Source organism: Balaenoptera physalus (genome assembly GCF_965194825.1).
Source record: "Balaenoptera physalus genome assembly, chromosome: 12".
NCBI lineage: Eukaryota > Metazoa > Chordata > Mammalia > Artiodactyla > Balaenopteridae > Balaenoptera > Balaenoptera physalus.
In genome coordinates, this window is record NC_138897.1 from 23,710,134 (window position 1) to 23,722,983 (window position 12,850).

General features: G+C 38.8%; 1 protein-coding gene across 1 annotated transcript in view; it reads right to left on the reverse strand.

The window, feature by feature from the left end:
- ME2 (malic enzyme 2) overlaps positions 1-12,850 on the reverse strand; it is a 63,177-nt gene that overhangs the window by 31,132 nt on the left and 19,195 nt on the right. The window contains exons 2-4 of the mRNA XM_082416595.1: positions 10,981-11,100; positions 3,716-3,849; positions 994-1,143 (exon numbers count right to left, since the gene is read on the reverse strand). Of these exons, the coding sequence (XP_082272721.1) occupies positions 994-1,143; positions 3,716-3,849; positions 10,981-11,088 (392 nt within the window). The 5' untranslated portion in view covers positions 11,089-11,100. The remainder of the gene's footprint in view (positions 1-993; positions 1,144-3,715; positions 3,850-10,980; positions 11,101-12,850) is intronic.

The following is a 12,850-nucleotide window of genomic DNA, read 5'->3' on the forward strand; positions in this document are numbered from 1 at the left end:
TAAAAATAGCATTTATACAATGCTTGTAAGTTTACAAAAAACTGTCACATCAGTTTCCTCATCTGACCTTCTTAGAAGCTCTTTGAAAGGTACTGGGATTCCTACCTTATGATAAACAGATTCGGAGGAATAAAGTAACTTATTCAAAGACTTGAGCCAATGCTCATTCCAGTACCCTTTCCACTTAAAATATTTGGAGGGGGGCTTCCCTGGTGGCGCAGTGGTTGGGAATCCGCCTGCCAATGCAGGAGACACGGGTTCGTGCCCTGGTCTGGGAAGATCCCACGTGCCGCAGAGTGGCCAGGCCCGTGAGCCACAACTACTGAGTCCGCGCGTCTGGAGCCTGTGCTCCACAACGGGAGAGGCCGCGACAGTGAGAGGCCCACGCACCGCGATGAAGAGTGGCCCCCACTCGCCGCAAGTGGAGAAAGCCCTTGTACAGAAACGAAGACCCAACACAGCCAAAAATAAATAAATTAATTAATTAATTAAAATAGAAGAGAGAACAAGAATTACAGAAAAGTAGGAAAAGCTTTAAAAAAAATTTGGAGGTGCTTGAACTATCTGAAAGTAAAATTTGTGTAAATTCATAAAAAAGGACAAACAATAGAAATAAAGCTGATAAAAAAATGAGAATCTACTCTTAATTGGCCAGATTGTCAAAAACTTTTATGATTATTCTGCAGAATATGCCACCAAAATTAAGAATACTGTGGGTTTTTTTTTTTTTTTGGTACAAAAATGCACATTTCCTCTAACAATCATAAATACTTAAAGAAGGTTAGGAATAAATGATGGTATTTCCACAAAATAAAAGATATGACATGTTATATTTTTATTAATCCCTTTTGGTCCAAATTAAGCTTTTGTGAGGTGGGAAATGTGGTTGGATAAGACTGCAACACATAAAATAGAAATGTTATAGGGGCTATGAAGTGATGTTGTTTCTACACAATAGTCATCTGCAAATATATTTTTAAAAATAAGCCTTACCTAGGTCTTCTAAAGATGTGTCCGTACTGGGAGCAGGCAAGACCAACTGTTGGTGTATATACAATTGGCAGTAGACTTTCGATATCATCTTGCAGTATTCTGTAAAACAACTTCTCATTTCTTTCTTGTATTCCCATTATATAGATGTATCTGAAATTAAGCACAGCAAATAATGTCTACATCAGCCAGCATTAGACTAAAGACTTTGGCCTTTGAAGTCAAATCTAAACATCTAAAATTGAGGACTCCCTCCCCCTGGAAAACAAAACCCTACATTATCATTATATAATACCCAGGACTAAAAATTAACAAAAATAAAAATGTGCTTAAATGGTAGATGGTGATGATGAAAAGAATAATAACAGAAGCAACAGGTAACATTTATTGAGCTCTTACTGTGAGTCAGGCTCTGTATCAGGCACTGGAAATGTGAAAATTACCATGAGGCCCCACCCTCAAGGACCTAATCTTCAAGGTGACTGACACGTAAATAAGGAAGTAAAATAAAGTGGCATTCATTCAAATATTTACAAAATACTAACTATGTGCCAGGTACTATTCTGAACTCCAGGGATGTAAGAAGTGCCCCTGTCCTCATGGAATGAGTTTGTATGTTTGTTTATTTATTTACCCATCCATCCATCCATCCATCCGCAGCACATGGCATGCAGGATCTTAGTTCCCTGACCAGGGATCAAACCCATGCCCCCCTGCAGTGGAAGAGAGGAATTCTAACCACTGGACCACCAGGGAATTTCCCTCATGGAGTTTATAATCCAGGAGGCTTATAGGCATTTTAAGTTCTATACAGGGCACATAGGTAGCACAAAAGGAAGCAATGGTCAATTCATATAAATATATAAATAACAGCTTTTAAAGAATAAAGTTTAGAAAACAGGGAGATGTTGGCCTGAAAAACCAGTAATCACACTGAATTAAATATGTCTAAAACAGACTCATTGTCTTTTCCCCACATTTGTTTCTCCTCTTGTTATCATCTGATCAAATGGGAATCCATCCAGAGTCCATTCTTGATTTCTTCCTCTCCCACCCTCCCCCACCCCAACCTAATAAATCAATATGTCCCACAGAGACTATCTGTGAAATATCTTTCAAATATTTATTTCCTCCCTCCATCCCCACCCAGCCCGAGCCACCGTCACTTCTCACCTGGGCTACCTCAAGAACCTTTTTTTTTCAAACCTTATTAACACCACAGGCATCAAAGCAACAGCCTTTATTTTTTTTTATTTTTTTATTTTAGGATTAAAGCTTCTATGTTTATTTGTTTAGTAAACAAACCATTAAGCTAAAAACTAGAGAACAAGTAACCAAAGATTAAAAGAGCACAGAGGTATTGTTGAAGAAAATTAAAAATAAAGATAGTAAAGTTAGTTTTTTTTTAATTGGAGTATAGATGTTTTACAATGTTGTAGTCTCTATTCTCACAATTTTGTTCCCCTGCTCCAATCCTATTCTTCTCTGAAAAACATACCTCTGATCATTTCTATTCTCCCTGAATGGCTTCCAAACGCCAGTTTCATAGGCTTAAGCTCCTAAAATAGTTAACTAGACCTCAATGACTACTTTCCTGTGTCATCTTCATACTGAATTACTTCACCTCCTCAAATGCACCACAACTCTGACCTTGGAGTTGCAGTATAGGACGACACACCCTTTGCCTGGAACACCCTCTGCCCAGGCACAGTCCTCTACTCATGCTCTCCAAATGCAGCTCAGTTGGCACACTCTCGGGGGTCCTTTTCCGTCATTCCCTGCCCCCCACCACACACAGATACACTTTAGAGTTTCCTGTCTTCAGGTCCCGTTAATACTCTCCTCCCTCTTCTGTAACTCTCATGCCACTTCTTGACTTTGTCTTCCCTCCATGGTAACATGAGTTCGAGACTATAGATATTTTCATGTATATATATATATGCCCCATAATGTAAAGAAACCACTCTCACTAGTCACCAATATCTAATAATCCCCTATATTTTATAAACCCAATAAATATTTTTAGTTCTACAGTCAGACTGATCCCTCTACCAGAATACCCTGCCCTTCCTTCTCATTTTGCCTGCTCCTTGTAACATACTGTTTCAAATTCAGCTCAGGCATCACTTCCTCCAGGAAGTGATTCCCCAGGCTTGGCCGGCACTCCTCTTCAGGTTTTCAGAATGTACTCTACAGGTCCCTTTTTCTCACTGTGCTACACAATGACAGTCATAGTATAACTATCTATTGATAAGCTCCTAGAAGGCAGGCTGTGAGTTACTGCGGTAGCCATACATTCTAATTTGCCCGGGACAGTTTCAGTTACTTCTTTTTTACTCCCCAAAGTGTCCGGGATTGGATGATATATTACATGGCCACCCTATCTATCACCCAGTTTATATCCTCAGTGGCTAGCAACGGCACACACAAAGTAGGTGATCAGTAAAAGTTATTAAACAGAATGGGTGCAAATTAGGTGATAGCCTCTGCTTCTAACATTCCATTCAAACCTGAAATGCTCTGTGATTTTAACCATAAAAAACTGATTTCTGCTAAATTTTACAATAGTGAAAATAAGTGAAGGAAACAATCATTATAAACCAACTGACTAAAACAAAAGTTTCATTATGAGACTGTATATTTCTCATGCCATAATAATCATAATACTCCCAATTTTTCTGATCAGAACACCAATAAAAAAACGAAACATCTAATCAACTCTTACTTTTCCAAAGGGCCATTCAACTTCTTCACATTTCTGTGGAATCGTAAGGCTTGAATATCTTGTGTCTCTATTTTGGGAGGTAGAAGTCCTTGAAGACCAAGCATTTGTCGTTCCTGTAATGTAAATGCCATCCCCTAAAAAGGAAAAAATAAAAGGATTAAAAATTATTACTTACAGGGGTAGCAATGGTGCGTCCTACCAAACATAATTTAAACATAAACTTAAAAAGATCAACAAGATATCATTTTTGCCCAGACTTTCATAAATTTATAAGATTGATCATATCTAGTACTGGGGAGGGTATAGTAAAAGAATTACTCTCACATACCATTGCTGGGAATATAAACTGGTTTAGGCTTTTTGAAAGCCAATTTCAAAGTACTCTTAGATTTTTTTTTAAATGCACATACTTTATTATTTTTTTAACTGAAGTATAGTTGACTTACAATATTAGTTTCAGGAGTACAACATAGTGATTCAATGTTTTTATAGATTAAACTCCATTTAAAATTATTATAAAATAATGACTATATTTCCCTGTGCCGTACAATATATCCTTGTAGCTTATTTATTTTATACAAAGTAGTTTGTACCTCTTAATCCTCTACCCCTACCTTGCCCTTCTCCCCTTGCCTCTCCTCTCCTCCTAACCACTAGTTTGTTCTCTATATCTGTGAGTCTGTTTCTGTTTTGTTATATCCATTCACTTGTTTTGTTTTTCAGATTCCACATATAAGTGACATCACACAGTATTTGTCTTTGTCTGACTTATTTCACTAAGCATAATACTCCAGGTCCATCCATATTGTTGCAAATGGCAGAATTTCATTCTTCTTTATGGCTGAATGATATTCCATTGTGTGTACATATATCTTCTTTATCCATTCATCTGTTGAGGGACACTTAGGTCGCTTCCATATCTTGAGTGCACATAAAGCAATTCTACTTCTAGTTAGTTATCCTAGAGATATATTCATATATAAAGACGCATATATGAAGAGATTAGTTGTAGCCTTGTTTCCAGTTCTCTTGCCTATTACAAACTAACTAAAAGTCCATCAATTATGGAAGAGTTAGCAACCTACGGTATTTCCATACAAACACTTAAACATGTATCTGTAAGTGTGTAGTAGAAAGATCTCCCAGATACACAGTTAGGAAAAAAAGTCAAGTTGAAAATCAAAACAAATTCACTGTTTATTATTATGTTTAGAAAACCCCCATAAAGTACATATTATATACAGATGTATGCATACATTAAAAATGAAATCAACAGAATACAGTTTGAAAGAACACAAACCAAATTAGGAGGCTACCATGACTAGAAAGGAGGGAGGCTGAACAGAGGGAGGGGGAAGGAAGAATGATACTTAAGAAAAATTAACCTATGTAATAAATTCTTTTAAAGTTTCTGGTATTCAGCTATGGGTTAAGTTTTTTTTTTATCAAAGTGATATCAGTAAAAATGCCAGAGAAAGGACTTCTAAAAATCTTTTCCTCCATAAAAGCAACAAGAACCCTGGCCAAATGATCAGAATTCTGGAAATTAACCAAAGCTTTCAGCAATTGGAGAGCATTTACTCAAGAAAAACTGCTGAATTTCAGTAAGAACAGCAAGCTTCATGGCATTTTAACTTGCCTTGTTCCTATTCTCCCCTCCCCAGCTCCACAGTAACCTTGAAAATGCAATCACTGGGAAACAATCACTTTGAAAATCAGAGTCTGGCAGTCACTGGAGAAGGCAGGAGGGTTTGGAGATTCTTCTAAAGCCCCATATCCAGGAAACTGTTATTATTTGACCTGGAAAACCCTATCTGCAAGGCTGTCTTTATTTGACCTGACTTGGAGCTCAGGCAGTGTGAACAGCCTTTCCCCGCCAGAAGAGTCTGTTGAAAACAATCAGAGGCAATTATTTAACATAGCAGCTCCCCAAGGCAGTAGATAACAGCTGGGGAAAACAACAGGCTAACCAAAAAGCTGAAAAGGAAAAGCTGAGAAACGAGATGTCCACGGGGAACTTTGAAATGCTGAGACGTATTCCTGAGAACCTAGAAGGTCATATGCACAGCTGTACGCATGTCCAAGAAAGACTTGAGAAAGCCCTAAGCTCCCACCTCTGGCTAACCTTGAGGCTCTGTGTAAGCAGGAAGTGAAGGCTGATGCGTAGCTGTAAACTGCCTAGCTGAGTCCTGAAGGCACACCCCAGCAGGTACACAAAGCCCCTTGGCAAAGAATGGGAGACTTAATGGTTCTAGATATTTAAGTTTCTGTTTAATCATTGGCTGATCACTAAGTTAACAAAGCAGAGACTTCAGTAGGCATATATAACAAGAAGAAAAAATTAGTTCAGAAACGACTGGGAGGAATGAATATCTGGTTTCCAGGGCAGCCACATTATTTTAAAAGCCCAGTTTTCAACCAAAAATCATAAGGCAACCAAAAAACAAACAAACAAACAACAAGAGCAACAAAACACATAGTCTGACTCATATACAGGAAAAAAGGGCAGTTAATTGAAATTGCCCCTGGGGAAGCCCAAACATTGTACTTACTAGACAAAGACTTTAAATTAGTTATTCTAGGGGAGGGATGAATTGGGAATTTGGGATTAACACACTACTATATATAAAATAGATAAACAACAAGGACCTACTGTACAGCACAGGGAACTATATTCAATATCTTGTAATAATCTATAATGGAAAAGAATCTGAAAAAGAATATACTTTGCTGTATACCTGAAACACTGTAAGTCAACTATACTTCAATTTAAAAAAAGAAAAAGATTAGTTATTCTAAATATATCAAAAACTAAAAAAACACCATTGTCTAATGAACTAAAAGAGAAGTATGAGAATGACATCCTACTAAACAGAGAATATCGATAAACAGAGAAGCTAAAAAAGTAACTAAATAGAAATTCTGGAATTGAAACTACAACTGAAATAAAAAATTCACTGAAAGGGCTCAACAAGCAGATTTGAGCAGTGGAAGAAAAAAACCATCAGATTTAAAGATGGGTCAACTGAGATAATCCAGTCTGAGAAATAGAAAGGAAAAATAAGGAATAAATGTGAACAGACCTGAGACACCAGCAAGAGTACCAACATGTACATAACAGGAGGCCCAGAGGTGAGAGAAAAGGCTAAAGAATATTTGAAAAAATAATGGCTAAAAACCTCCCAAGTTTGATGAGAAGCATTAATCCACACATCCAAGAAGCTCAATAGCTCCAACCAAGAAAAACTCAAAGAACTCTACCCCTAGACACATCATATTCAAACTGTCAAAAGCCAAAGACAGGAGAAATCTGAAAGCAAAGGGAAGTGACTCATCACGTGCAGGGGATCCTCAAAAAGAGTAACAGCTGATTTCTTATCAGAAACCATGGAGGCCATAGACAGTGCTGAAAGAAAAATAACCTGTCAACCAAGAATTTCTAAATCCTACAAATCCATCCTTCAAAAATGGAGAAATTAAGACATTCCCAGATAAGCAAAAACAGAGAATTCATTGCTAACAGACCCGTCTCACAAGAAATACTAAAGGGAGTCCTTCAAGCCTAAATGAAAGACATTAGACAATAATTCAAATCCACACAAAGAAATAAAGAACACGGATAAAATGACTACATAATATAAAAGACAGTATAAATGTACTTTTTGTTTGTAGGTCTTTTTTTCTCCTACCCAATTTAAAAGACAATTACATAAAGCAGTAATTATAAATCTGTGTTGACGGTCATACAAAGTATAAAATGTAATTTGTACTTTGTAATTTGTATGATGAAGCAGCACAAAAGAAGGAGATGAACCTCTACAGGAGCAAAATTTTGGTGTACTGTTTAAATTAAATTGATATCGAACTGAACTAGACTGTTTTAAAGATGGTAATTGTAATCCCCAGGGCAAATCACTAAGAAAATAACTCAGAAATAGGAAGGAAAAGAAAAGACAAGGGAATTTAAATGGCATCATAGAAAATTTAACACAAATGAAGGGAACAATGGAGGAAAGAGGAACAAAAAGCACATAAGACATTTAAAACAAATAGCAAAATAGCAGACATAAATCATACCTTATTAGTTATTACATTAATGTAGATGGATTAAACTCTAATTAAAAGGATTGGCAGAATGGATTAAAAAACATGATCCAATCATATGCTGACTACAACAGACACACTTTGATTCAAAGATACAAATAGGTCGAAAGCAAAAGAATGGAAAAAGACACACCATGTCAATAGTAACCAAAAGAGAGCTGGAGTAGCTACCTTAGTAACAGACAAAATAGACTTTGAAACAAACATCCTTACTAGAGGAGGGCATTTTGCCGAAAGCATCAATCCATTAAGAAGATACAACAATTATAAACATATTTTGTTAGATAACAAAAGAGGATAACAAAATACATGAAGCAAAAACTAACAGAATTAGGGAGTAAGACAATTCAACAAGCTGAAAATTTCAATATCTCATTTTCAATAATGGAGAAAACAACTAGACAGAAAATCAACATGGAAAAAGAAGACTTGAACAACACCATAAAGCAACTAGACCTAGCAGACACTCCCCTCAAAAGAAGCAGGATACACATTCTTTTCAAGTGCACAAGGAAAATTCCCCAGGACAGACCATTCATCAGGCCATAAAACAAGTCTCAATAAATTTAAAAGGATTTAAGTCACCCAAAGTATGATCGTCAACCACAATGCAATGAGATTAGAAACTAATAATGGGGGACTTCCCTGGTGGCAAAGTGGTTAAGAATCCGCCTGCCAACGCAGGGGACACTGGTTCGAGCCCTGGTCCAGGAAGATCCCACATACCACACAGCAACTAAGCCTGTGCGCCACAACTACTGAGCCTGCGCTCTAGAGCCCGTGAGCCACAACTACTGAAGCCTGCGTGCCTAGAGCCTGTGCTCTGCAACAAGAGAAGCCACCGCAGTGAGAAGCCTGTGCACCACAACGAAGAGTAGCCCCCACTCGCCGCAAATAGAGAAAGCCTGCGCATGGCAACGAAGACCCAATGCAGCCATAAATTAATTAATTAATTAATTAATTAATTAAATTTTAAAAAATTAAAAATAAAAGAAATTAATAATGGACATTTGGGGAATTCACAAATACTTTGATCTTAAACAACACACTCCTAAAAACCAATTGGTCAGAGAAGAAAGCACAGGGAAATCAGAAGATACTTCCAGATGAATTAAAACACACACACCAAAACTTATAGGATACAGTGAAAATAATGCTAAGGGAAATTTGTAGCTGTAAATGTAGCTTAAAAAAGCAGAACGATCTCAAATCAATTGCCTAACCTTCCATCTTAAGAAACTAGGGGGAAAAAGGAACAAGCTAAACCTGAAGCAAGAAGGAAGGAAATAATAAAGATTACAGTGAAAATAAATAAATAAAATAGAAAAAAACAATTGGAAAAATTAAAAGATTAAACCGAAAGTTGGTTCTTTGTAAAGACCTACAAAATTGATGAACTTTTACAATGAAAAAAGGGGGAGAAGACTCAAATCACTAAATCCTTTGTGCCTCATGTTGCTCCTTATAAGATTTTATCTAAGGCTGGAAAATATAAAGGGGTTAAAACCCCTGTATTTTTATATAGTTTTAAATGAACTGTGCAGTTCATTTAAAAGTGCTTTACCTATCCTATTGCCAAAGATAAACGAGTAGCTACACATGGTTTCACTGCCTATCTCCTATTTAGATTTAAGAGACACTCAAAAGTGTTTTATTTATAATGTACAGTAGAAATTAAAATTATTATAGAAATAATTTTATGTATTAAGTATTTATGTTAATAGTTGATAAAATTCTTAAATTTGCTGGCCTGGTGTAAGTGAAGACAACATAGTTTAAAATAGATGTCTTGATTAGCTCTTTAACAGTCAGCAGAAACAACCTTCCTCTCACCTGCCCTTCTACTCTTTTCTGTCTTCCAACGCCACTTGTTCCACCAAAACTCTTTTGCTCATCTACGCAACCGCAACGCCCTCCCAATTTACATAGAAGTGTACCTCCCTCTGAAACAGAGCAGGACCCTATGGTCCTTGCCCACCCCCATGTCCTCAGCGTACCTTTTGTCTGTGGAAAGACTCCAGCCAGAGAATAAGTTTAATCAGAGAAGTGAGAAAATGCAGAAACAAAGGAAAACAGTCAAAGGAGACCAAATAACATAGTTTAGTCATTAAGCATAGTCAAGGCCCTTTAGTTCCTCCTTAAGGGCTACAGATAACATTCTGTGCCATATCCTGGGAGCTGTCTTATAGATAATGAAGCCCCCACCAGGTGGAAGAAGTGAACTACGTGATGACCAGGCTGCAGCCACGACATAAGCTGCCACAACTGCGAGAACTGGCCTCAAAGAAACGGAAACAAACTGACCCTGGAACTGAAGATTAACTGTACCTAAAATAATCAAGGTGACACTGGTCGGACCACCAATGACCAATTTCAAGATGACTGTCAGAGCTGACTGTGCTGCTTCTGCACGTAGGCCCCTCCCTCAACCTATGAAAGCTCTTGCCCACTGGTTGCAGGGGGCGTGTACACCTTTGGACGGGCATCTGCCCTCCCCCCAGTTGCTGGCATCCAAAATAAAGCAAACTTAACTTTCCACCAATCTTGCCTCTTTAATGGCTTTTGAGCAGCGAGCAGCTGGACCCTACTTTCGGTTACACTTCGGCTGATCTTGAGCTATTTTCCTTTAGACACATGCCACTTCTCCACGTAAGTCAATATTGATAAAAATCCCTTAACTAGACTCTTCAGTGTGCAGGTAAGCATATTAGGGGGGGAAATAAAAGTCCCCTTCTATTTCTTTCCCTCCAAGTGCAGTTAGAATAATCCATCAGGGATTGGGAAACCACCAGACACTTATTTATAAAAATGACAATATGACTAAATGGGATAAACCTAAATACACTGCATCTGGCCAAAAGTTCTGGCCAATATGCTATTCTTGGGTTTTTGTTTTGTTTTGCTTTTGAGCTAGAACTAGGAAATAAACTCAATCCTTTTTGGGTGGTAGAAACTGTGAGGGTGAAATTTGGGAGGTATAAAGCAGCCATAATTGTTGCAATGCAGAAAAAAGAGGAAAGTTCATGCAGAAAAAACAAGCACTTCTGAATAGTTTTAGTATAAAGCTACAGAATACAAAAATTTCATAGTTTATCAGTCTAAAATATATCAAACCTTTACCGGGAAGAGAGAAAATGTGTGTTCGTATTAATGTTACTAACCTTGTTTGTTCTTGGGTTCAACATAAGTGGCTTGCCTTTCTCTTTTATGTGCAAATGACGACATGCCAGAGTACAAGGAGCGGCAACTATTTTAAACCTGGACAACATGGTTTCTCTCACCTGGGAAAAACAAAGCAAATAAAGATGATTAGAAACATATTATACAACTGCATGTATATCAGGGATTAGTTTTCAAAAGCAGATTTAGAAAGCTTCACTTCCCACAAGTTAAAAAAATTTTTCAAAATACATTTATGTTGGCAGAACCTTCAAGATGGTGGAGGAGTAAGACGTGGAAATCACCTTCCTCCCCACAAATACATCAAAAATACATCTACATGTGGAACAACTCCTACAGAGCACCTACTGAATGCTGGCAGAAGACCTCAGACTTCCCCAAAGGCAAGAAACTCCCCCACGTAACTGGGTAGGGCAAAAGAAAAAAGGAAAAACAGAGACAAAAGAATAGGCACGGGACCTGCACCTCTGGGAGGGAGCTGTGAAGGAGGAAAGGTTTCCACATACTAGGAAGCCCCTTCGCGGGCGGAGACTGCGGGTGGCGGAGGGGGAAGCTTCGGAGCCACGGAGGAGAGCGCAGCCACAGGGGTGCGGAGGGCAAAGCGGAGAGATTCCCGCACAGAGGCTCAGCGCCGACCAGCACTCACCAGCCCGAGAGGCTTGTCTGCTCACCCGCCGGGGCGGGCGGGGACTGGGAGCTGAGGCTCGGGCTTTGGAAGTCGGATCCCAGGGAGAGGACTGGGGTTGGCTGCGTGAACACAGCCTGAAGGGTCTAGTGTGCCACAGCTAGCCAGGAGGGAGTCCAGGAAAAAGTCTGGAACTGCCTAAGAGGCAAGAGACCATTGTTTCCGGGTGCACAAGGAGAGGGAATTCAGAGCACCGCCTAAGTGAGCTCCAGAGAAGGGCACGAGCCGCAGCTATCAGCGCAGACACCAGAGATGGGCATGAAACGCTAAGGCTGCTGCTGCAGCCACCAAGAAGCCTGCGTGCAAGCACAGGTCACTATCCACACTTCCCATCCCGGGAACCTGTGCAGCCTACCACGGCCAGGGTCCGTGATCCAGGGACATCTTCCCTGGGAGAACACACAGCATGCCTCAGGCTGCTGAAATGTCACTCTGGCCTCTGCTGTTGCAGCTCGCCCAGCATTCCGTACCCCTCCCACCACCCAGCCTGAGTGAGCCAGAGCCCCCGAATCAGCTGCTCTTTTAACCCCGTCCTGTCTGGGCAGGAAACAGACACCCTCAGGCGACCTACACCCAGAGACGGGTCCAAATCCAAAGGTGAACCCTAGGAGCTGTGCAAACAAAGAAGAGAAAGGGAAATCTCTCCCCGCAGCCTCAGGAGCAGCGGATTAAATTTCCACAATCAACTTGATGTACCCTGAGTCTGTAGAATACCTGAATAGACGACAAACCATCCCAAAATTGAGGCGGTGGACTTTGGGAGCAACTGTAGACTTGAGGTTTGCTTTCTGCATCTAATTTGTTTCTGGTTTTATGTTTATCTTAGTTTAGTATTTAGAGCTTATTATCATTGGTAGATTTGTTTATTGATTTGATTGCTCTCTTCCTTTTTTTTTAATATATATATATTTTACTTTTTCTCTTTTTGTGAGTGTGTATGTGTATGCTTCTTTGTGTGATTTTGTCTGTATAGCTTTGCTTTTACCATTTGTCCTAGGGTTCTGTCTGTCCTTTTTTTTTTTGTATACGTTTTAGCACTTGTTACCATTGGTGGATTTGTTTTTTGGTTTGGTTGTTCTTTCTTTTTCTTATTACTTTTAAAAAAATTTATTTGTAATAATATTTTTTTATTTTTTATTTTATTTCATTTTTTCTTTCTTTTTTTT